Source organism: Loxodonta africana, chromosome 8 (assembly GCF_030014295.1).
Source record: "Loxodonta africana isolate mLoxAfr1 chromosome 8, mLoxAfr1.hap2, whole genome shotgun sequence".
NCBI classification, from domain to species: Eukaryota; Metazoa; Chordata; class Mammalia; order Proboscidea; family Elephantidae; genus Loxodonta; species Loxodonta africana.
The window spans coordinates 98,604,118-98,629,594 of record NC_087349.1 but is presented as its reverse complement, the minus strand read 5'-3'; the positions used below and the strand labels follow the sequence as shown (position 1 = coordinate 98,629,594).

Sequence of the window (25,477 nt, the reverse complement as noted above, 5' to 3'; positions counted from 1 at the left end):
TAAACCAATCACCATTTCTAATCATATTCGAAAAGAGACCAACTCAGGATGTCAGAAAATACCAGTGTATTTCCACTTCTTGGTGATTCTAGCTCCCTGTCCCCCCTGCTTGTGACTGCATTGACAGTGGTAGGCAGATGTTCTTTTAAACACGTGGCAATGGACTTAGCCATAGGGGCTAGAGCTCCAATGGGAGGGAGTCCTTCGGAGGAGCACTGTGGACTGAGTTGGAGCTTCTAGCAAGGACGTAGGGAGAGCGACTTGTACAGTGTTTAAAATTCACCAACAGGACACACTCGCAAGGATGCAAGAGGGAAATAGAGCTCTTTTAGTGACACGAGAGGGCAAGGCGGGCAGCATCCTAATGCTGTTAGAGTGTTTTTCCCGTTGTATTAGTTCTCATTTTATTTTATCCTCCTAACAGCCCTGTGGAGGTAATATTCCCATTTTACAGATAAAGTAGTTGGGGCTCCAATTAAGGAAATCGCAGGTCATATTTTAGAGACGTTGACAGAGCTAGGATTTGAACCGGGCCAGCCTGATTCAGAATCTCTCTCCCCCACCACACTGCCCTTCAGAACAACAGGAATAGTGCATTTATATGGAAATAGCTTCTTTTTTTATGGTTGTATCTGAAAATCCAGGCCCATTTATTATACTTCTTTGATTTTTCTTCCTCTCTCCCTCCTTTAGTTTTTATCTGTGACTTGTTCTTTTGTGGGTACATTACCCCCCATCCCGGGAAACAGACAGGATCTGTTTGCCCTTACAGCAACAAGAGTTTTGACATCTCTGGGCAAGCTTGTTTGCCTCTCAGCTGCATTCCTTCCAACTGTGGCAGTTAGGCGCGAGGGCACAGCTGTAGTCAGCTCACCAGTTGACACCACGGCACATGGTGTTATGGTCGCATTAGTCAAGGGTGTCCAGCTCAAGCTGCTTTGTGATTAGCATTTATCAGGGCCATGCTGGGGTGAAGAATTCTATGCACTTTGTAGGAACAATTTCACAATGGCTTCTAGTACATTTGCCACACATTCTCTTAAAAACATCACGCATCCACATTTGTTTGTATGAAACTAAACTGCTGTTTACGTGATTCAAGGGCTACTGCTAAAGAATTCTGGTTATGATCTAACCTTTCTGGCTTTCGTCACCCTTGAGATCTTTGTCCAAAGTTATATTTTCATCCTGATTTTAATGGAGCTAAGTTAAATATGATGCACATTTTGGTCAGCTAATGATGCTAACCCTAGAGAATGAGACCACAAGGGTAATAAATCATTAATAAATTTGGTGGTGATGGTTGGTAGATTATTATCTTGTGGAAAAAAAAAGACACATTGACAGCAAATAATAATAGCAAATGTAAATTCTTCTTGTGTAGATGTCTTTTTATTAGGCTCCTCTTTCTTCCCTTTTTTTTTTTTAATTTAAAATGATGAAATGAAACTAACAGAAAGTATTTCCTTTTTTGTTATTTTTACAGAAAAAACCACTGTCTGCAATAATAAAGGAAGTCTGTGACGGGTAAGTGTTGCTCAGGATTCGTCTAAGACACTTTTGTCCACAAATAGACAGACAAATAAAATAATAGTAAATATTATTAGTAAGTCACTGCTTGACCTGCCCAAGGTTACCAAGAACTACTTCGTAAGACTGACACATCGCTTTCCACCAAAAAAAGTGCAGCTGTGCCTCAAAGAGCAGAAAGTGTGATATGGCCTGTGTGTGCATATTGGGGCTTGGTTCTGTTTATTTTGAAAAATTGTGGTCCATTCATCCTGCCCAGCAGGGAGTAGCCTAAAGGTTCCTGAGGTTAAATCCACATTTCGTCTCCTATAAACCGGAGGACCTCGCAGGTCCTAACAGAAGATGGAGGAGTTAAAGACAAGGCAGTGAGTACACGTGGTGCCATATGGACCGTCACGCTGATGTGACTTCCCTGCTTCTCTTGGTTGCTTTAACATCCAAAGGAGGCCCACATATGCAAGTTGTGTAAACTTATTTGACTTTTAAAGCAGAGCTGTGAAAAGAGTATCACCTCGAATGCTTAATTGGAGTGTTCCAGTTTGGGGCAAGTATGCTGGTTGGGGGTTGTAGAGTATGGAGACAATTGAAATTTACCAATTATCAAAAATTTCAATTTTACTGATTTCTCCTCTGCTCCACTCCTTCAAAATAGGGAGGAATGTAACAATTTATATTTTGATTTCTCCTGCCCCTTGCCTTGAAGATGACAATGCTTAAAGGTGAGCAGTAGGCTTGAAATAATTTTAGTAAGTCCATATGTGAAACGATGAGTCCCAGGGTAATCGAAGATGGGCATTGTCAATTTGTTTTAGGGAAGGCATTGCACCATGTATTGGAACTGGCCCAATCCCATTCACAGAGGGTTCAGTTCATCTAACCCTATAAAGTTATGAAAATGAAAATGACCAAGCGATTGCTTCCCTGATGAGTTATGTGTATATTTTTTAGGTGGTCTCTTGCGAACCATGAATATTTTGCACTGCAGTATGCTGAAGGTTCAAACTTTTATATCACGGAAAAGGTAAGTCAACATTGTTTAACCTGGGACACTTGTATGTAAGGACTGTAGAATGTGGCTGATGTTCAGGACTCTGTTCAGGACTAGACATGCTGGTCTAAATTTTACATCTCTAACAGCTTAACAGCTATGCACAGGAGCCCTGGAGGTGCAGTGCTTAAGTACTAGGCCGCTCACCAAAAAGTTGATGGTTCGAGCCCACTAGCTACTCCATGGGAGAAAGATGTGTCTGCTTCTGTAAAGATTGCAGCCTTGGAAACCCTACGGGGCAGTTCTACTCTGTTGTGTAGGGTCGCTATAAGCAGAATCAACTCAACAGTTAAGGATTTTGTTTGTTTGTTTACCATCCATGCAAGTAGGGTCTACAAAGCAAAAAAGTGCTGTTTTAGTATTAACAAGGCAACATTTAGCCCATTCAAGAGTGAAGACCAAATATGTTTTCAAGTCCTGTTTTAGCAGCAGTATTTGCCTTCTGGCAGGGAATATACTAATTACCTCTCTTCATTATTGCTTGGTTAAGGCATTTATTTCATACTTAAGGACTTATTCCAGCTCTCCTGTCTCAGATTTTCTTTGTCAGAGTAACCTCTAACCCCTGCTTAAAGTACTTGAAATGATAATAAGAAAACTTTTCAAAGGTGGCATTGTAGGCGCTGAAAGGGTTCTCTGGTCCTCGAGACACTGCTTTCTTCTTGGATGATTTTTATTCTCTTTAGTAGCCTTGGAGGAGAAGGAGGGAGCTGTGAAGACTACGGTGGCCCTGGCAACAAGTAAAAGTAGTCTTAAGTGATCCCGGATTATTGTTGTTATTCTTGGCTACTGTCAAGTTGGCCCTGTGCTGTCAAGGTGTCTCCTGGCAACCCGGTGCACAACCAAATGAAATGCTGCCCCATCCTGTTCCGTCCCCATGATCGTTTGGGAATTGGAGCACTGTGATCCATAGGGTTTTCCTTGGCTGATTTCAAAAGTAGATCACCAGGCCTTTCTTGCTAATCCATCTTAGTATGGAAGCTTCACCAAAACCTGTTCAGCATCATAGCAACACACAAGCCCCCACTGATGACGGGTGGTGACTACAAAGGAGATGCATTGGGCAGAAACCTAACCCGTGTCTCCCACATGGAAGGAGAGAGTTCTACCACCGAACCACCACTGCCCTCGATCCATAGATGGCTACCATTTATTCAATACTTACTGTGTGCCTAGGACTGGGCCAAGTACATTACATCTGTTTGTTGATTTCTTCTTCATGACAAACCTGTGACATAAACAGTATCAGCTTTGGTTAACAGATAAGAAGCTGAACCCATGGAGATCGAATGGCCTGACCAGTATCTCATGGCTGGTAAATGATAGAATCAAGAAGCAAGTCCAGATCTTTGTACTCTTATCACTTAGCCTTTTGGAAATATCTAGAATAGTTTAGCATTCAGCTCAATTTTATGGAGCACTTACTGAAACGCATAGGAGTCAGAATTGTCCTTATGGGACTCATAACCTCTGGGGCTGGGGGAAGGGAAGGAACAGCCTTGTGAACAGTCGTCATCATGAGAGGGTGTTCCCTGCCATCACAGAAGTGAGCAAAAAGTGCTCTGGGAGGAAGGAGAAGCAGGTGACCTGGGGCTTCAGTGTCTAGCAGATCTTGTTTGTCCCAGTCAATAGCCCATAGAGTGACCATAAGTTTATCCATAAATCAAGTGATGGTGGTGGAGCATGGAGGCAGAAACAGGGGCCCTATTTCTACTTGGGAAGTCCCTGGGTGGTGTAAATGATTAAGCAATGAGCTGCTAACCCAAAAGTTGAAGGTTTGAATCCACCCAGAGGTACCTTGGAGGAAAGGCCTGGTGATCTACTTCCAAGAAATCAGCCATGAAAACCCTGTGGAGCACAGTTCTACACCAGGAGTAGGAACTGACTGTATGGCAGCTGGTTTACATTTGGTTTATCCCTATCTGTGACTCATTTGCTCTACTCTGAGAAGTATGTGAGCATGTTTAGTCCACCCTGGAGGGAAGCTATCCAGAGGCCTGGAAATGGTTCTTAGAAATTGTTTTGTTCTTTCCCAGGTGGACACTGGGAATTTTCTACCTGGTCATGTTTCCCTCTTCACATTGATTGCCAGAAAGTTTAGAGTTAAACAGTGGACTAGATTTTCTGGCCTGCATTGGGTTTATTAATTTCACGTGCTCCACTGAGTCATTCCACAAACAGTTACCTAACTTTATTTTCCCTTTGCTTCATTTTCTTAATAAAACAAACAAACAAAAAACCTACCCATTGCTACTGAGTCAATTCTGACTCATAGTGACCCTATAGGACAGAGTAGAGCTGCCCCATAGGGTTTCCAGGAAGCAGCTGGTGGATTCAAACTGCCGACCTTTTGGTTAGCACCCGAGCTCTTAACCACTGTGCCACCAGGGCTCCATTTTCTTAATAGTTCTCACTTACTTTATATTGCATTTATGTAATTTGCATTTTATTCTTTGTGAGATAAGGAAGATAGAAGTAAATACAAACAAAAGGTTAGCAGGTAAAATGTATCACTGTTGATATCCTTAAGCACGAGACTGTCTCATTTCAACCTGGTTCACCTTTTAAAGGTAACTACACATTGTGACTTTTGGAGTATTATTGGAAATGATTGGACAGTCTTTTACTATTTGGAGTTCAAATGATTAATGTGCTTAGTTGGTGGTTTGAGTCCACCAGAGGTGCCTTGAAAGAAAATCCTGGTGATTTACTTCTGAAAAATCAGCCATTTAAAACCCTATGGAGCACGATTCTACTCTGACACACATGAGGTCACCATGAGTTATAATCAGCTCAATGGCAAGCAGTATGAGAAGTGTAAAAATTTTATTTTTAAATGATAAAATTATAGGGCAATAGATGTTATAGCAGGGCTTCTCAAACTGTAGGTTATCACCAGTTAGTGGGTAGTGAAATCAATTGAGTTGCTTGCAAGAGTATTAAAACATGGACTGTTATAGAGAATATGTCAGTGTATCAGCTGTGTTCATGAAATATTTGTTTCACATACACAAATATATAATATATGTATATTATACTGGGTTTTTATCCTGGATTGAAAGCCACCGTGTTATAAATGGGGCCCTGGTGGTGTTATTGGAATAAGGGTCTTGCCTCTCACTGGTCAAGAATGAGTAGGTAAGGCACGTAGTTTTCCACAGGAACAAAGCTTTATTGCAGAGGCTTGCAAGCAGAGACGAGGAGGGCCTAGATCAACACTTACCCTCATCTCACAGAACAAAAGACAGGCCCGAGTTTTTAAAAGTTCTTGGGTGGGAAAAGATTCATGTTTATTAATAGACACAGGCGGGGATATGTTAACTAAAGCGCAGGCACAGCAGCTTTCCAAGATGGCTCCTGTCCTGGAGGCCTCTGGGATTCGTAGCAGGACTTATTATGGGATGTCACGCCTGCCCAGTCTCTCCCTTCCCAGGTTCCATTCCCCGTCTGCGGCTGTAGTCCCTCACTGCCCCTGGTGGAAGGTCACACAGCGGACACAAGTGGATGTTCTGCACGTGTCCCTGGGCCTGGTTTTCTCTAGCTGCTTCTGAAAGGCAACTTTAAAGAAGTTTGCGGGCTATTTTTAGATACCTTGTCCCATTGTTCTGGGGAATGGCTTTGTTTGTGTGCCCTGGCCTATTTCTGTTACTTTGTTTGCAGATTTGGGGGCCCCTCTCTTCTCTGTCACATTACAGGGATTGCAACTAGGGTCACTTAACAATATGTGTATAAATTTTTGTATGAGAAATTACCTTGAGCTGTAAACTTTCACCTAAAACACAATAAAAAAAAAAAGAAAGAACCTTCCAGGGAATTCTGATATGGCACACCCAGAGACCACCTGGAGAAACCCTGCCTTGGCCTCCTTTCTAATGAGGTGGGACCAGTGTGTACAGGGCATACTGCACCATAAGCAGCTGTATACTGAGCCTAACCCAGGAGTGAGTGCATAGTTGTTTTGTGTGTGTGGAGAGTGGGTAATTTAAATATTTTTAAATGTTTATGTTTATGCTTTTTATTGTTAAAATTAATATATACTCAGAAAACTCAAACTACTCAAAACAATGGGATAAGTATTGGGCATTTTAGGAGTCATTTTATGGGAAATTTTTAATGTCGAGTTTAAAAGGGACTGGCCGTAGAAGTCTGCAGTTGGGTTTCTCCATCCTCAGTGGGTAGTAGTAGCCTGGCTGATGCTTTCATTAAGAGTTTAGGGAATGAGAAGACTAAGCTTCCCAGCCATAGCCCTTTGTTTGTAAAGAAAATGTGCTGCTGTTTTTCCAGCAGCTGTTGCTGGGCGCAGCTGCATGTGGTACTCACGGAGCAGGATAAAGATCTTGAAGCTGGGCTTGGAGCCTAGCTCTGCAGGATTCAAACCCAGGGCTGCTTCAGTCTGCTGCTTATGCCCATCTAGTTCCTTGCAGATATTCCTAAAAATAGAGACCCACGTCTCCAATACTTTTCTGGTTTTAAAATAACTTCTTTGCTCTCATCTTGGTTACTTAGAACCCAGTAAGTTGTTTGGTAATATTTGCATTACCATGGTAACCAGTGACTAATTTCTGAAACCTGTGCATGCTCTTAGTTACTTGTGTTCAGTTGTATGTGAGGTGGGATCCCTTCCTCTGCCCTAGATCAAAATCACCTGTTATTTCAAAGAAGAAAGACCTGTCACGGGCCTAACAAGCTAACTGATCCCACAACGGTGGATGTTTGTGATTCTCTTCTAAGATCCACAGGAAGGCACCTCCCTTACTTTCTAGTATTATTCACGCCCATGACCGAAATTGTCTTCATGTGTTTGTGGACGCTTAAAATGTAAGTTTTCAGTGCAATGGAAAAAAAGAAAAACAACAAAAAAACTCTGTTAAGCGGAGTTCAGCAGTATAGCTTACAAATGCTTTACAGAAGGTTTAGATTCAGCTTCTTCTCAAGTTCAAAGTCTGCCCCAGAAACTTTTATGTTTCAGGGTGATGGAGAGAGAGAGAAATAAATTGTGTTTTTAAATATTCCAGTGGAATTTGTCGTTTGAAAAAGAATTATGTATATTTTGAGTGCTAAGCATTTTAGCTCATGACCCTCATCACAGCCTAATGATGCAGGTATTATTATTATCTCCATTTTACAGATGAGTAAAGACTGAGAGAGGTTAAACAACTCCTTTGGGTTATGCAGATGGCAAGTGGCCAAGCCAAGCATGGACCCAGGTGGGTCTGATTCCAAAGCTTTGCTCTACCACCTTGGAGAAATCTTCTCTTCCTATTGTCTTGGCCCCAATTAGTTTATGCTGCCCTTTCTTTACTGACATCAGGTCAGTGATCTTGATGTTAATTGCTTCAAGAAAAAAATACAGGAAGTTACAGCATGTGAGCGTTGGTTAACAGTTTCAGTCTGTGGCTTCCCTATTCCTTAAGAGGGTAATGTGGGGAAAGCTGTAGATAATCTTCCACTTACTAGAGATTAACAAAAGACATTTTTATTTGCTTCTGGTGTGGACTGTACGATTGTTTTTCGTGTTTTTGCTCTAACAATTGTTCATACCAATCTTTTTAGGCAAACGGGGTAAGTGCCTTGTCACCCTTAACTCTAAAAAAAAAAACATGCAGAAAAGTAGGAGACTTGAAAGCATGGGGCATGGCAGAGGAAGCCATTTTGAGGCTTTGTAGTTTGGAATAATCCAGGTTTTATCTTGATTGCATAGCCCTGGTGGCACAGTAGTTAAGAGCTACGGCTGCTAACCAAAAGCCCAGCGGCTTGAATCCACCATCCGTTCTTTGGTAATCCTATGGGGCAGTTCTACTGTGTCCTGTAGTGTTGCTATGAGTCCGAATCGACTTGACTGCAGTGTGTTTTTGGTTTATCGTGGCTGCAGATGTCACTTAGTTCCTCTCCGCTAAGGCCTACTCCAGAGTGTGTGAAGTAGAGGACATATCGACAGTATCTAATTTTGATACATATTTATTTTGTCATAGAAGAGTTGAGTTATGCTTCATCCAGGCCCTTTCTACAGAGTTGGCTCCAGGGACATTTGGGAAAGAGGTGGGGTTGTTTGAGAGGCACTTTTTTTTTTTTGTCAATTAAAATAATTTGCATGCCTTACGTGGGCCAAGGCATTCTGGCTTAGGTGGCAACCTCTTCGGCCATCGTTCTTTCTTGTTAGCATGGTAAAATATATATAACAAAACATTTTCCAATGCAAAAATTTTTACATGTACAATCCAGTGACATTGATTACATCCATCATGTTGCGTAGCCATCACCACTATTCTTTTCCAAATTATTCCTCCACCATTAACAGAAACTCAGACGGGTATCCCTTTTCATGCCACCCCTACTTCCTAGGTGCCCTGGGCTCTCAGAAAGCCCCTGAACTTCCCAGAACCCCAGAGCAGACAGCACCTTTCTTAGGCTTATGTGTTGACACCTGTGTCAGGGGGTTGCTTAATTGTTGTACAGAGTTCAGCTAAGCTGTCATACTTTGAGCACTGAGCTCCGCCAAGAGTTTAATGAAATGACTGCCTTCCATTCTTTACATTCGTGGAAGTTAGATCTAGTGAGGGGAGAAAGCCTTGAAGAGGTCATTGGTTCTGAGAAAGCAGAAGAAGGAACCAAGTAATTCTAGAAGAAAGGGATCAAAAGCGTTCTGGAGCAAGGTGTGCCTGAATTGAATTTTGGGAGAATGATGGGAAATGGGAGCCCTGGTGGCACAGTGGTTAAGAGTTTGGCTGCTAGCCAAAAGGTCGGCAGTTTGAATCCACCAGCTGCTCCTTGGAAATGTGGAGTGCCTGGGTGATGCAAACCACTAACGCAGGTTAACTAAAACATTGGAGGTTCTAGTCTACCCAGAGGCAACACAGTAAAAAGGCCTGGCAGTCCACTGAAAAAGTCATCCGTTGAAAACCTGTGGCCCACAGTTCTACTTTAGTACATATGAGGTTGCGGTGAGTCAGAATCCCCTTGACAGCAACTGTTTCCCCCCCCCCCCCAAATGGGAAATGCATTCTTCCAAAGATGGAGCTCTTCTTGGGAGTTTTAGGCACACTGGACAGCCAGTTGACAAGTTATTGGAGGGTGGTAACACTTGTTCCGAACATGAGTTGGGTGCTTGCTGCAAAGCACTTCATATGAGTTATTTTATTCTTCACAGTAACCTCATGAACCAGGTCTTATGAAGATAGATCCTGTTTTACAGAGGGCACAACTGAGGCTTGTGGATGTAAGAAACAGAACTGGGATTGGACCCCAGAACTCTGACTCTAGAGCCTTTGCCCTGTGCCCTGGGTCTGTGCTGTGCCACAGGTGGGAATTTCAGCAATTCTTATCCCACCATCGCACAAATGAGGAGGTATACGAGTTCTTGATACTGGGGAGGGAAAGTGAGATTTCCATCCTATCCTTTTAGCTCCCTAGTTTCCTCTGCTGACAGTCACCGTTCTACTGCATGTCCATCCTCAGAAAAGCATCCACTTCATCTACACCCTCAACCCAATACCCCAGCTTGATCAGCATTGCTGAACCAAGTAATCAGTCTTTGACATTCACCAGCAAAGCTGTTTTTCCCTTTGGAACAAGGCAGGTAGGCCCAAGGGAGCTGGTTCCATCTCAGTATGTGAAGGTCAGCTGTACACAGTGACTGTTCTGGATTTGTCTAAGCTGCGTTGGCAGACACCAGCAAGCACGTCCCTGCTGGTCGCTAAACAGAATGGGGACAGGCCGTCATGTAGCTGGCTCAAGAAAATTAATGACACCAGTTCAGATTTATACATATAGCATGGGTATTTTTCATTTCAAATATGCTTTTTTAATGCGACAGACATAGGCTGGCTAACAAAAGAGATCAGAAGCGCTTATACTGGCTACACCAACTACCGTCTTAGGATGATATTCTTAAAAACAAGACTGACTCAGGTCAACTGGATTCACCCTTTAAATACAGTTAAAATGTTATTTATTCATTTTTTGTGGTATTATTGGAAAAGATTGGGGGTTTTCTATTTTAAGTATAATGTGAAAAAGTATGAAATTATTATTAAGTGAGAAAATTAGAGGATGATAGAGGTAATAGTTTTTCAAATTGTAGGTCATCAGCAATTAGTAGGTGGTAAATCGACTTAGTAGGTTAAAAGGGCATTAAAAAATGGACTATAATAGAATAAAAAAATCAGAATATGTCCCATGTGTTGTTTTGTGGAATCTTTGTTTCATATACCCACCTGTATATACATCTGTAGTCTGTGCTTTTATCATGGGCCGTGGTCAAAATGTTTGAAGGTCACTAAAAATCATTGCGAGAGGTATTAACTAGGGAGAATGAATACAAGTACAGTATGGTAAATAGTTTAAGTTAGCCTCAAATTTGGAGTGTGCCCAGCCCTGAAACACACACACCCATAATCCATCAAACAAAATACAAAGCGTGTCTCATCCTGGGGAGCTGCTCTGCTCCTGACTGATGGAAGGGGCATCTGTATGGCCTGAGTCTGTGTGTTCCTTCTCTGTTACTGTCAAAGCTAGCGGGACGAAAAGCTGACCTAGTTGGGCCCCTCACATGTTCTTTCCTGGGAACCTGAATTTGGGAGATGAGCCGGGTGTGGTGTATGCTTGAACCAGAAGGTCATATAGACTCAAAGCTTATAGGGCTGTCATTGCAGATAAGTTACTGTGCAAGCTGAATAACTGGGCTAGGTAGTCTGCAGAAGGGATTGGGGCTCAGAGATAAGCAGGGGTGAAGGCCCGTGAGGGTACAGAAGAGGTGGAGAGAGAGAAACTCCTGACTTCTCACCTCTGGTTTCTGTGTTTCCTGTCTTGGCACACCTGTGAGACAGCTGCTAGCTGCTTTATTCCAGCCCTTTAACCTAAACCAGCTTATGCTGATTTTAGTTGCTCTCTATCAAAGAGCCTTCACAAGGAGAGGCATTTGACCTTGAGCAAACCTGAATCCAGAATGTTGAAATTTTTTAACCCAGTCAAATACCCTATAAAATATTCGCTTTTCTGTTGCCTGTGGTAAAAGATTTCTGGATTTGTTCAACAGAAGTCACTGTTGCTGCTTCAGTAGGCTATACCTCAGTCAGGTGTGACAGTACCTGTCCCCACCTGTAGACCTGGACAGCAACTCCAGGATTGGCTCACAACAGGCAGGAATGGAATAGTGTCCCTGCTTTTTGCCTTTCCCTTAGCTCTCCTGGGCTTCCTGGCTTCTAGCCTGTCCTGTAGCCCCTTTGCCTGCTCTGTTCCCATTTTGACACCCAGCTGCCTGCCCATCTCATCGATGGAAGACTCCAGAGTTCACGTGTGTCTTGCTGCTGTTTTTTTTTTTTCTGACTGTGACCGAAATCTGACTGTTGTTACCAATAGCCCTTGACTTACTGGCTGTTTGTATATCTGTCACCAGCACTTGGCAGGCATTGGACTCTCCTAGACTGGCTGCTTGTCCCCAAATCTACCAGCTCATAACTCAGGGCTGTCAAAAGGAAACAGTCATGCTAGGAGGAAAGAGGACACTCATTTATTCATGCATGCATTCAGTTAAAGAAACTTCTATTACTTCCCAGTATGTGCCAGGTCCTGTGCTAAGCTCTGGGGATAGTTCCAACTTCATGATGCTCAAAGTCCAGAAGGGAAGAAAGACATTAAATATTTACTCCAAATTAACCAGTTACGATTATAACAAGTGCCAGAAAAGGCAAATGTGAGTGTCCCAACCTAATTAACCTGGAAGCAGGTGACATTTAGGCAGAGACCTAAGGAAAAAAAAAAGGGGTGGGGGGAATGGGAGTTCTTTAAAATGGGTCATATTGGCAGATGAGAGGGAGTTTAGGGGTAAGAGGTAGTAGAGGTAAAATGGACCAGATGTGGTGGGAGAGTTTTGCTAACTCTTAAAGCCTTGCTAGGCCGTGTTAAGGATTTTGAACTTTATCCTTAGAGCACTGGGAAGCATGAGATGGTTTTAAACTGGAACTGAGCACAAATTGTTAGACTATAGATTCCCAGGTGATTAGTTTGAATACACCATCTCAGGAAAATAGGTGATTTGTGGTAGAGTCCATGTGAACAATTAACTGTGGAGAGGAAATGAGTGTTGTGAAGTACACACGGATGGACAGCAAATGCTGGGAAGCACTTTTGATTCCAAGGAGCAAATGTGACCAGATAATAGACTTCTTTAAATGTCTGCCTTCAAAAACTTACCTCCTGTTAGCCTCCTTGACAACTTGACTGAGGATAGTGATCATACATTGCAGTTGAATAAAATGGCTCATTTCATTTATTTCCAGGGTGAAGCCTTCTTGATAAATTTGTCATTTTGTACAGCCTGGTAAAATGTTAATATTTTATTACCTGGCTAATTTATATTCAATTTTAACTTACTCTTTGGACACACCTAATTTAGATTCCAACCAACAAAACCAAACCCATTGCTGTCAAGTTAATTCCGATTTGTAGCAACCCTATAGGGCAGAGTAGAACTGCCCCATAGAGTTTCCAAGGAGCGCCCGGTGGATTCCAACTGCCACCCTTTTGGTTAGCAGCTGTAGCACTTAACCACTATGGCACTAGGGTTTCTGTTTAGCTTCCAGATACCCCTAATTTAGAATTTAAAAAAGTTATAACTTTTATTTGTGGAAAATGAGTAGAAAAGTATATCCTATAGAATGGGGCATAGGAGCGCAAAGAGAAGAACTTGATTTTCCTAGAGTCAGCAGTTCAAAACATGTGCCGGAGTTAGAAGGATAATTAAGACACAGTCCCTGTTCCCGTGGAATTTTGAGTCTAGTGATAGACTAGATTAATACAGACTGATAGGGGTCCTGTTTGAAAAGACTATCTGGAATATGATTTTTTAGTTGCTTAGGTTTATAGTTTGACCATGTATCTTTGGACCCATGACTAGTTGATTCTGTGCACCTTAAAAAAAAAAAAAATTAAGCAAGGTATGTACTGTTTTGCTTCATTAAAAAAATGAAGATATAATTCACATACCATAAAATTTACCCGTTTGAAGTGTGCAATTGAAGGTTCTTAGTTATTCAGTGCTTTATTTTTTAGACAGTAAAGCTGTGTCATTTTTTTCCCCTAGGGTATGTTTGTTTTCTAAAGCAACAATTCTAAGATTTCTGCCTCAGGTCTAGCTAGAAATTCTGATTCAGTAGGTCAAGGCTGGGGGTCCAGACATCTTTAACAAGTACAGGACTATGGAGACCCTGGGTGGTACAAATGGTCAAGCACTTGGCTGCTAATTGAAAGGTTGGTGGTTTGAACCCACTGTTAAAAATAATCAAAACCCACTGAAATTTGAAAGTTTATTCTGAGCAGTAGTGATGTAGGGAGACCATTTTGATTCCAGAAAAAGCAAATGGCTCTAAGAAGGTAAGTACAATGGTGCTTATAAAGAGCAAAAAAAAAAAAAAAAAATCCCAAACCCACTGCCATCGAGTTGATTCTGACTCATAGTGACCTTATAGGATAGAGTAGAACCGCCCCATAGGGTTTCCAGGGAGCAGCTGGTGGATTCGAACTGCCAACCTTTTGGTTAGCAAAACCAAAAACACCAAACCCATTGCCGTCGAGTTGATTCTGACTCATAGTGACCCTATAGGACAGAGTAGAACTGCCCCATAGAGTTTCCAAGGAGCGCTGGTGGATTCAAGCTGCTGACCTTTTGGTTAGCAGTCGTAGCACTTAACCGCTACGCCACTAGGGTTTCCTTGGTTAGCAAAGGAGGCAGAAATACAGAAGATCAACTATTGGCTAATCTTAATGTGATTGAATGAACCCTGCTACCCTGCTTCCCCCCTTCCACCTGCAGCCATGAGACTTTTTGAGATTTAAATTAGGAGATAATGGTTTTGGTGATTATTCTTTTCTAGCAGGATAAGACAAATTTATATTGCTATAGAGCAGTTTCTGGCAAGCGTTTACAGTTTTGTTGCTGGATGGAAACCCCAGATTCTGCTCGGTGTGACTTGTTACAGCCAATAAACAAGAGGCTGAGATGGGAGAAGAAAGAGGCCTTTATTTTGTTGTGCAAGGAAAGGAGCAACTGGAGCTGCTGCCTCCAAGGCTGCTCATAGGCAGCTTGGGGAGGTGGGTTTTTACAGAGAGCAGACAAGGAAATGCAAATTCATCATGAATATTTAGAATTGTCCTTCACACAGGAGCTCAGGGCTTGGGGGATGAATATGCGTTTAGACAAGGGTTCAATTCTCAAGATGGAGAAAGAGGTCTATTTTCCTTCATCAGCATGTTAAGTCTGTACCTAAAGGTGGGTTGAGGCCATCTATGGCCCACTCTGTGGTTATCTTGTCAAGGACAATTGCTGAAGAATGTGCAGCCTGTTCTGCTCAGTGTAGGAGGATAAGCCAGAGCAGGCGTCTCTTAGAAGGGCTGGGCTCTGAGGCTGTCTGCCTCAGTTTGAGTCAGGCTTTTTATTGTTAATATTTGGTTTCATGGATAAGAAAAACTTTAAAATCAAAGTAGGATGTCTGTTATTAATTTTTCTCTTCAATACCACCCAGAGGTGCCTTGGAAGAAAGGCCTGGTGATCTACTTCAGAAAGAGCTTAGCCATGGGAAACCCTATGGAGCATAGTTCTACTCTGAAATACAGAGTGTTGCCATGAGTCTGAATCAACTGGACAGCAACTGGTACTGGTACCATACCTTGGAACATCACCCAGTGTAGCTGTCAGCTACCTCTGCTTCTTTCCCATTATCCCTGCATATGCTGAAAAACCATATTGTGGATTCTTATTGGCTGGTAGGCAGACTCCTTGTGAGCTCCCTGAAGAGGGAAGGGGTCGCCATTTTGACTGGTTTCTCCTGTAGCCCAGAGAGAATGAGGTCCAACTCCCGTACTTAACCTGGTAGTCAAAGTGTGTCACGGTTTAGCTCCATCAACATTTTCAGTTTTATTCTTATGCTCTTGTTCTTCAACTTTTACCCAACTGCCTTATATAATGTTCTTCAGATACACCATGCGCTTTCTCCCTCCTTATATAGCTTTACTAACCTGGAATTCTGTCCTGCTTCCCCGCTTCCTCTCCCTCCTATTATGTTTCAGGTACTAGATTAGGTCCTGGGATAAAGAGATGAAATGACATACTCTTTGCTTCCCAAGAGCTGAATCTTAGAGACAAAAATAAACCTGGATACAAGGCCATTAAAATAACTGCCATTTAACACTGGCACTTTCCCTCCTTTTTCTACCAATCCTACATTGGTTGAGCTGGGAGAAACCTTGGCTATGTGCCTAAAATAATCTTAACCCCAATTTTGGAGATTAGTTTTTTTAATTTAGCCCTCTTCTAAATCTCTTGTCCTCTCTGCAACTAGAGGAGCTGTTATCTCTTTAGTTTATTATCTCTTGGGTTCATTTGTTAGCTCACCGGGACTTGCATCTCTTCATTGTTGCCCTGAACTGTTGTTTAACTATTTGTGTGCTAATTTGTTCCGTCAGCAAGGTTCTAAGTGCCTTACGATATCCAAGACTATGGACACAGTACAGTGTCTCACATGGTTCGTTGAACGTAATTTGTAGGTATCCCAGTACTGTTTGTTGATTTTATGGGATGCATTTTTTTTGTAAGGTAAAATGTGCAATTGATTGCTTAATAAATGATGTTGGGTTAATTCAGTTACCAGAATACACACATACACTTTCAGATTATTCATGGTGGAAGGATTGTAGAAGGAATAAGTGAATTTTAATGCTCCTCTTAGAGTCTAAATGTTAAATTTTCCATTGGCTTGCAGTCTTCCACCACTCCTTAATTGTCTTTTCCAAAATAAATACACACACATATAGTATCTGTACTGTGCTATATGTCTACCAAACATTTTTAAATATTCATGAGATTTTGTAAAATTATTTTTTTATTGTACTTTAGATACAGGTTTACAGAGCAAATTAGTTTCTCATTAAATAATAACATATTGTTTTGTGAAATTGGTTGCCAACCCCGTGACACGTTAACACTCTCTCCTCGACCTTGGCTTCCCTGTTACCAGCTTTCCTGTCCCCTCCTGCCTTTTTGTCCTTGCCCCTGGGCTGGTTGTGCCCATTTAGTCTTGTTTTGTTTCATGGGCCCCTTTAATCTTTGGCTGAAGGGTGAACATTAGGAGTGGCTTCAGTATAGAGTTGAAAGGATGTCCGGGGGCCATACTTCTGGATTTCTCCAGTCTCTGTCAGACCAGTAAGTCTGGTCTTTTTTTTTGTGTGTGTGTGAGTTAGCTTTTTGTTCTAAATTTTTCTCCAGCTCCATCCGGGACCCTCTGTTGTGATTCTCTCAGAGCAGTTGGTGGTGGTAGGTGGGCACCACCTATTGTGCTGGACTCAGTCTGGTAGAGGCTGTGGTAGTTGTGGTTCATTAGTTCTTTGGCCTAATCTTTCTCTTCTGTCCTTGGTTTTCTTTATTGTCCCTTGCTCCAGAGAGGGTGGGGCCAGTGGAGTATCTTAGATGGCTGCTCAAAAGCTTTTAAGACCACAGATGCTACTTACCAAAGTAGGATGTAGAACATTTTCTTTATGAACTGTGCCATGCCAACTGAGCTAGATGTCCCCTGAGACCATGGTCCCCAGCCCTCAGCCCAGTAATTTGGTCCCTCAGGGAGTTTGGATTTATGTATGAAGCTTCCATGACCCTTACCTTGGTCAAGTTGTGCTGACTTCCCCAGTACTGTGTTCTGTCTTACCCTTCATCAAAGTTACCACTTATCTGTTGTCTAGTTAGTGTTTTTCCTTCCCCATCCCTCCCCTCCCTAGTAACCATCAAAGATTGTTTCTTTCTGTGTGTAAGTTTTTTCATGAGTTTTTATAATAGTGGGCTTATACAGCATTTGTTCTTTTGTGATTGACTTATTTCACTCAGCATAATGGCCTCCAGTTTCATCCATGTTGTCAGATGTTTCACAGTTGTAAAATTATTTTTAAGCCCAGTCCCATGAATTTAATTAAGTACTCCCTGTCAACTCAACGACAGTGGGTTTGATTTTGATTATTTGGAATAAACGACGTATTTCAGAGAACTTGATCTGCTGAGGAATTTATTTTCAGTTCACAGCAATAGTGATGGGGAGGGAAATACTCGGGACCCTCTGGCACCTCATAGTGTATAAATAAATCATCGTTATGTAGATGATCAAACAGTAATACAATTATTTCAAAGTCAAATATTGTCATTTTTCTTCTCATCGTAGCAAATAACAACTTCCAAGAACCGAACTGTGGTAGTGAGAAAATTTGCCCAAAATTATGTGATCATTCAATTCTGAGAAAGTGACTTTTACATTATTTCACCCATTAGTGGGTTGGGATCCATTAATATTCATGGGACTCAGCCATTTTTGTTGTTTAATTCAGTCAGCTCGGTGGGAACATTGGTGACAGAGGAGTAGAGAGAATTCTTGCCTTAAATACCTATTTTAGGGTTTCCACTAAGGAAACCCTGCGGGCAGTGATTTAGAATTTTTTTTTTTTTTTTAACATCATACCCAACTTGTGAAAATGGAACACATACACACACACACCTCTCAGATTGTCCCAACTTTCCAAAAAAGCCATCCAACCCTGACAGTGAGTTTCAGCCAACTATTTCCATCTCTGTCAAGGTCACCCCATTGCCATTCCAGTACCTTTGCTTTTAGTGACTCAACTTAGATTAGCTGTCGACTTTCTGCAGTCGTCTCTAAAAACATATTTGAGTGTTTTTAGAATTATCTAATTAGAGTTTGGGGATTGAATGGGAGCTATCATTTTAAATCATTTGGTGCTTTTCCTCTAGAGAGGACTTGGAAGAGTATGTATTTATTTCAGGATGAAAAAAAAAAAGACTGAGTTTGAGTCATATAAATGAGAGGGCGTGCCAGAGAGTAGGGCAGTGACGGCCACCAGTATTACTCAGATGCCGGTGGGTTTTATGACATGCTATTTAACGTTTACCACCGACTGTTGTTTAGGGGCTGTAACAAGATGTTTACATAGGCAGCAAACTTTTTTACTTGGGCTCCCTAGCGTGTGTTTGGTAAAATCTGACTGCTTCTAGAATGGCAGGCAAAGACAAATGCCAGAGGTCATGTTAATTCCATGTTCTCCAGTCAGCTATTAAACCAGTAAATAGATTGACTCAAGTACTGAAACATTTAACTGTGTAATGCTCAGATACAGAATGAGGCACACATGGGTTTCCTCTGAAGCCAGGCACTTGCTTACCAAAAAATAACTCTAGAAACACCAGAATACCCCTTCCAAACAACACTAACAACAGTTAAACAAAAACCTATTATCTTGGGAGATAGTTAGCTCCAGGAATGGCTCTGTGACCCTTAGAATGTGTTCCCAAACTAGAAACTTGATTGCAAATCTTCTAAGCACAATCCGCCCCGTTTATGTTCTTTATCCTTCAGGAATGAGATTTATTTTGAAAAGCCCTTAGATTATGTTTCTCAAAGTTTTAAGGAGGGGACACAACATATACATAATATATGTGTGTTTGTGTATAAGAAATGTAGTAAGTTTCATGAAACAATAGTCACGCTTACTATTTGCTGTGCTTTATTTTTGTTGTTACTCTTTTTAGTCCATTTTTTAACATTTTATTTTATATTTGAAAAATGCTTGCTGGGGCCCATCAGATTGCTTTCAGGACCACTTTTTTTTTTTTGTGTGATTCCCTGTTTGAAAAACATTTGATTACACTTTTTGCTCTTTGAGGTCAAAGACCAAGTCAGATGTCTTTGCCTTTGTTATCCCGAGTCTAGCACCAGTGATCAATAAATATTTGTTTCGTGAAAGAATGCATACCCATTACGGCAATAAACCAGTGACTTTGGGGCAAGCTTAAAGAGTAGGTGGGAAAATAGGCCAAAAGGAAAAATAAAATAAAGGTAGAAATTTAGGTGGAAAGATTGGGGAGGGAGCAGAGGAAGGAGCACTTTCCTCCAGCCTGAAAAGGTAGTGTCCCTGCAACCATTCTTTGGATGTGACACTGACATTGGGTTCTAAGTGGCCGGTTGTTTGTACTATGATCCGAGTTAAGTTACAGTAATTATTATTGTCTGATCGTTTCTTTCAGATGCCCATTTCTAGTTTTCTATGGCTGCATAACAAACCACCCCAAATGTAGTAGCACTGTGTTATACTCACTGATTTCATGGGTCAGGAGTTTGTACATGGCAAAGCAAGGATGGTTTGTCGCTGCATGGTGCTGGCAGGTGCCTCAGTTGGGAAGGCTCGCATAACTGGGGCTGGAATTGTTTGGAAATTTCTTCACTCATATGTTGACTCCTGAGCTGAGATGACTCAAGAGCTGGGCCCAGCTGGGCGGGTAGCCTGGAGTGCCTGCATGTGGCCTTTCCACGTGGCTTGGATGTCTCACTGCATGGTAGCAAAGCTCTGAGGGGGAGCGTCTTGAGAAGACACCTCCAGAGAGTGAGGGTTCCAAGAAAAAACTATGCAGAAGTTGTGTGGCTGTTTATGTCCTAGCCTTAGAGGTCATGTGGAGTTCCTGTGTAGTGCAAACGCTTAATGCACTTGGCTGCTATTGGAGAGTTTGGAAGTTCAAGTTCACTTACAGGTGCCTTAGAAGAAAGGCCTGGGGTTCTACTTCTGAAAGATCAGCCACTGAACACCCTATGGACCACAGTTCTACTGTGACACACATGGGGTCACTATGAGTCTGGATCAAGCCAACAGCAATTGGTCATATAGGATCACTTGTGCTGTACTCTACTGTTCAAAGCTGTCATAAGCCTTCCCAGATTCATGGGGAGGGGACGTAGACAGCTCTTCTCAATGGAAGAAGGGGCAAAGAACTTTGGAGATTTTTTGTAAAACCACCCCACCCATCATCTCTTCAGCTTTCTCTTTCAGGAAAAAATTGTTTGACAGGTATACATTTTTCTGGAAACGATCCAAAGATTAAGCTGTGTCTTTTACATTTGCTAGATTTCAACTTTTTCTGCTACAAGGAAGAAAAAAGATAGATAGGGTAAGAAAAATAGAAGAAAGTATGCGTCTTTGAAACCAAGAACAGCACTCTGGCGATTTCCCACGTTGGTGGTCTGTTGCTTCTCTGAGGGGTAAAGAAACCAGTTGCTGTTGAGTCATTTTTTTCTCAAGTGACCTCATCTGTCCGGTAGAATTGTGCTCCATGTAGTTTTCTGTGGATGTTTTTTTGGAAGTAGATCGTCAGGTGCCTCTGGGTTAAACTTGAACCTTCAACTTTTGGATTAGAGATGGAGCACGTTAATTGTTCGTACCACCCCTGGACTCATAAGGGTGAGGAGAGGGGCAATAGTAGTGCAAACCGAGGAAGTAGTCACAGGAATTTATTGTTGTTGTTGTTAGGTGCTGTTGAGTTGGTTCCGACTCATAGCAAGCCTATGTACAACAGAACAAAACACTGCCCGGTCCTGCATCATCCTCACAATCGTTGTTATGCTTGAGCCTATTGGTGTAGCCACTGTGTCAACCCATCTCTTTCCTCTTTTTTGATGGTCGCCTACTTTACCAAGCATGATACCCTTCTCCTGGGACTGGTCTCTCCTGATAACATGTCCAAAGTACCTGAGACAAAGTCTCACCATCCTTGCTTCTAAGGAGCATTCTGGCTGTACCTCTTCCAAGATAGATTTGTTCATGGTATTTTCAGTGTTCTTCGCCAGCACCATAATTCAAACGCACCAGTTCTTCTTTGGTCTTCCTTAGCCATTGTCTAGCTTTCACAGTTATATGAGGCCGTTGAAAGCACCGTGGCTTGGGTCAGGCATACCTAGTCTTTAAAGTGACGTCTTTGCTTTTTAAAACTTTAAAGAGCCCTTTTGCAGCAGATTTTCACAGTGCAATGTGTCATTTGATTTCTTGACTTCAGCTTGCGTGGGCATTGATTGTGAATCCAAGTAAAATTAAATCCTTGACAACTTCAATATTTTCTCATTTATCACAGGAATTTAGATGGAATTTATTAGGCACTTTTTTTTTTTTGATATCCGTATCTTTTGAGTAAGTTTTTTGGGGGGAACTTGGTTCATCTCCTTTACAGTGTCTGAAAATTAAAGTTAAAAAATAAAACTTAATGCTTTGTTGCCTTTAACTGTGCCTGTAAACTGGTAGCTGCTCCTCATTTTTTAAAGTTAGTCTTGTACTCACTGCTAAGACTGAAGGGAAAGCACGGCAGAAAACCTGGTGGGTTAACTGCAGTCCTTTTAAGTCTCTGAGACTGAGGTAGGTCAAGTTAACCTTTGTTAGCAGCATGCCCATCATTTGCTTCTCATGCTTACAGTTAAAAAAACACAAAACAAAAATTTTGAAAGAGATTTTTTATCATCTTATTTCAAGATTCTCCATTTCACTAAGGTTAATACAATCGGATAGCTTCCTCCTTCGTTATTACTATTTTTTTCTCTCCCGATTTTATTATTATTTTTAAAGTCCCCCCCCATCCCCCCAGGTTTTTGTTTCTTTGCTTCCTAATGTTTCTTTCTCTTTGGGCACTTTTTCTTCCTGCTTGCTTTTCTCTCCTTTGCTTTTCTCTGTGACTTTGTTTTTCTTTCATGCTATGTGTTCGTCACTGTCATCTCCTTTACTGGGTTACAACCATCTTTTAAAAATTTCTCTTCATTATTTCTGTCCCTCTATATTTCTTTCTCTTCCTCCATATTCAGATGCCCTCTCATAACCTTAGACTTGCAGGCAGTGTAGCTAGGTTAAGGTTTTTAGTTATAAACCAAATAATGAAGTGGCATTTACTAATTTGATGCAATTTATATAAACAATCCCTTTTTCATTAGGTACTGCTCCAAAGTAAACAGATATAAAACCCAGAATAACTTTTTAAAAAGTTACGCAAACAGATTAGGCACATTGGAGCAATATTGGAAGAAAAGAAGCATAAAAAATTAAAATTGCACAAACCCCTACTCCTCAGAGAACGCCACTGCCATTTTAGTATATATACTTCAAACACTTTTGAGTCTGGGTATGTATTTGTTTTTGTAAAATGGATTGTAGTATGCACATTGTTTCATAACTTGCACTTTAGCTTAATATGTAGGGGGCATCTTAGTATCTTAATTAATATACTTGACATCTTAATACCCTCAGCCTACTTCATTGTGTGATGAAGGTTAAATGCGACAATGCAGGCAAAATCCTATGTAAAGGGCTTAATCCATAGCCATCCCTCGGTGAGTCATATTTCTTACTTATTTGTCCATCTTTCTTATGGCTGTAAAGTATTCCATTAATTTTTTTTTTAATCAGTTCCTCTTATTGAACTTTTAGTCTGTTTTCCTTTCTCTTCTGACTTTTAAAGCAGTGTCTCTGGTTTTTCAAATAATGTTAAGATGTCCATTCTTTAAACCATCTTTATGTAATTTCTTAACTATTTCCTTACAGATAATCTATAGCAGTTGAACTATTAGTCAAAGAAACTGTGTCATCCAGGCCAATGTAGCCAGCACCATCAAGGACTCCCTAGGTGTCAGGCACTTTCACGGGTCATCTCATTTAAACATTTAAGGCTCAGAGGAGCATCAGGGGTTTAGGGATTTTTCATCACATAGCTTCTGCGTGTCAGAATTGGAACTAGTACCAAGATTTTCTATATTGTGAAGCAAGTTCCACTTCAGTGGCTTTCAGAGGTGGTTCAGGAGTTACTGAAGTTGTTAATTTAGACTGTATTTAAAAAATATTAGTTTGAACTATTTAAGCGTGGATAAAACAATTAACATAAACTCAAATAATAGTAACACAATGAAGGCAAACAACGTATGAACTGAAGCTGCCAGGTTAATCTAATTTTTGAGCAGGCCTCAATATGAAGCATTTCATATCCCCCTTTCCCTGTGCATGTATTTACACTCCTTATAAATGTGCTCTTGACCAGGAAGTTTGTACTGTTTGTGCTTTAAATGAAGCATGAATCGGGCAAGTCAAGAAAAGTCATCCAAGCAAGTTTATCCCTGCTGTACCTGTGTGCTGGGCACAGGTAAAGATCAGGGCTAGCTGAGGTGTGTTGGCTTCGGAGCATGTTTTAATCATAAGAGTCAGGTGTCCCATAACAGATGGAAACCTAATTCTACTTCTTTCTGTAAGTTTTGGGTGCTTTGTGTCTGACTTCCAATATTTATTGTAAGTCATGGGGTTTGGGATTAGATGTTAGTTATATGGCCTTGATAGAAAAAAAAGTCCTGTTACCCTTTTCCAAGGATCTGGAGAGACTCCTGAGATTTCAAGGCAAGCTTTTAGAAACTGTTACCTGTGTGTGGTAGACAAAGGTCTAAATGGCCCCCAAGATTCCCTCCCCTTGGTGTCCATGCTCTGTAATGTACTCTTTCCTTGAGTATGGTCTAGACCTGTGAATACGATGGGCCACCATTCCTGTGATCACGGTACCTTATGTGGCAAAAGGGATTTTGCAGATGTAATTAAGCTCCCTAGCCAATTGACTTTGGGCTAATCAAATGGGAGATTATCCTGGATGGGCCCATCCTAATCAGACAAGCCCTTTAAAAAAGGTGGAGCATCAAAGAGATGTTCTGTTGGCCTTGAGGAAAGAGCAGCCTGCCATAGTATGGAGAAGACCACATGGTAAGGACCTGAGAGTGACCTCTAGTGGCTCAGAGCAGTCCCTGGTCAACAATTAACAAGAAAACCAGGGGAAGGGGAAACTCAATCACACAACCATTAAGGAAATGAATTCTGCAACAGCCTAAATGAACTTTGGAAGAGAACTGAGTTCCAAGTGAGGATGCAGCAGGCCAACACTTTGATTTTAGCACTGTGAGACTCTGAGCATCTGACCCACCTAAAACATGCTAGACTCCTGACCCATGGAAGCTGCTGAATTTGTGGTAATTTGTTATGCAGCAATGGAAAATTAACGCACTGTGTGAATGAATCTGGATTTTCTCTACACTGAGTAAGACAAAAACAACATAATGCAAATTGAATGTCGGAGCTTGTAATTATTGTAATGATCATCCATAATACTAGATATGGAATTTTTATGTTACTGAAAAAGCTAATTGTTCCTGCTGATTACCTCAATAAAATATGTATTTTATAAACCTATAAAGCTTATAAGCTTTGTCTCTTTTGGAACCCTAGTGACACCGTGGTTAAGAGCTCGGCTGCTAACGGAGAAATCAGCAGTTCGGATACGCCAGCCACTCGTTGGGAACCCTATAGGGCAGCCTTGCTGTGTCCTGTAGAGTTGCTATGAGTGGGAATTGATTTGGTGGCTACAGGTTTTGGGTTTGTCTACATTAGGTTCTAAGGCATTATGTGAGGACTTTTTTTTTTCTTTCTAGAACAAAAGGGTTCCATTATTTGAAAACCGCTGCCTTGACTAATAAGCACTTTTATAAGTGCTTTTTAAAAAAGATTTTGGTTGTTTTAAGAATGTAACTTTTGGCAGGGATAAGAAGAGCAGGATTGTGAAAGGCTAATTCATAGTCAGCATGTTGTTTTTAAATATATGTTTATCTTTAATTGTTCTCTCATTACAAAGTAATGCATAGATGTAAGAATTTCACCCACTACTTTGGATTCAGAAAGATGAATTTTACACTAGTAATATTTAAAAAAAAAAAGTTTCTATTTTTTTTAATATTTTTAAAGGAGAAATAAATATTAATTATTTTAAAAATCAAACAGTATTTCAAAAGTATAAAAAATAATATAACTCACACCCATATACCCAATCATTGAGATGCTAATAGATGGTAGTATTTTGTCTTTATTGCTTCATATCACCTAGAAACAAACAAAAAATCTTTTAACCAGTTGCTGTTGAATCCGACTCATAGCAACCCTATAGGACAGAGCAGAACTGCCCCTTAGGGTTTCCAAGGAGCACCTGGTGGATTTGAACTGCCGACCTTTGGTTAGCAGCCGTAG

At 41.1% G+C, this 25,477-nt stretch overlaps 1 protein-coding gene across 5 annotated transcripts in view; it reads left to right on the top strand.

Moving 5' to 3' along the window:
• Window positions 1-25,477, top strand: part of ELMO1 (engulfment and cell motility 1) — a 644,335-nt gene that overhangs the window by 158,844 nt on the left and 460,014 nt on the right. For 4 of the 5 annotated variants that reach the window (XR_010322758.1, XM_023544287.2, XM_003406936.4 and 1 more), the window contains exons 3-4: window positions 1,487-1,527; window positions 2,479-2,551. Coding sequence is in view for 3 of the 5 variants with exons in the window: in XM_023544287.2 (XP_023400055.1) it covers window positions 1,487-1,527; window positions 2,479-2,551 (114 nt within the window). In the remaining 2 variants the exon portion in view is untranslated. Of the gene's footprint in view, window positions 1-1,486; window positions 1,528-2,478; window positions 2,552-8,216; window positions 9,878-25,477 lie in introns of those variants that run through there. The other variant, XM_023544288.2, reaches the window with a different exon arrangement.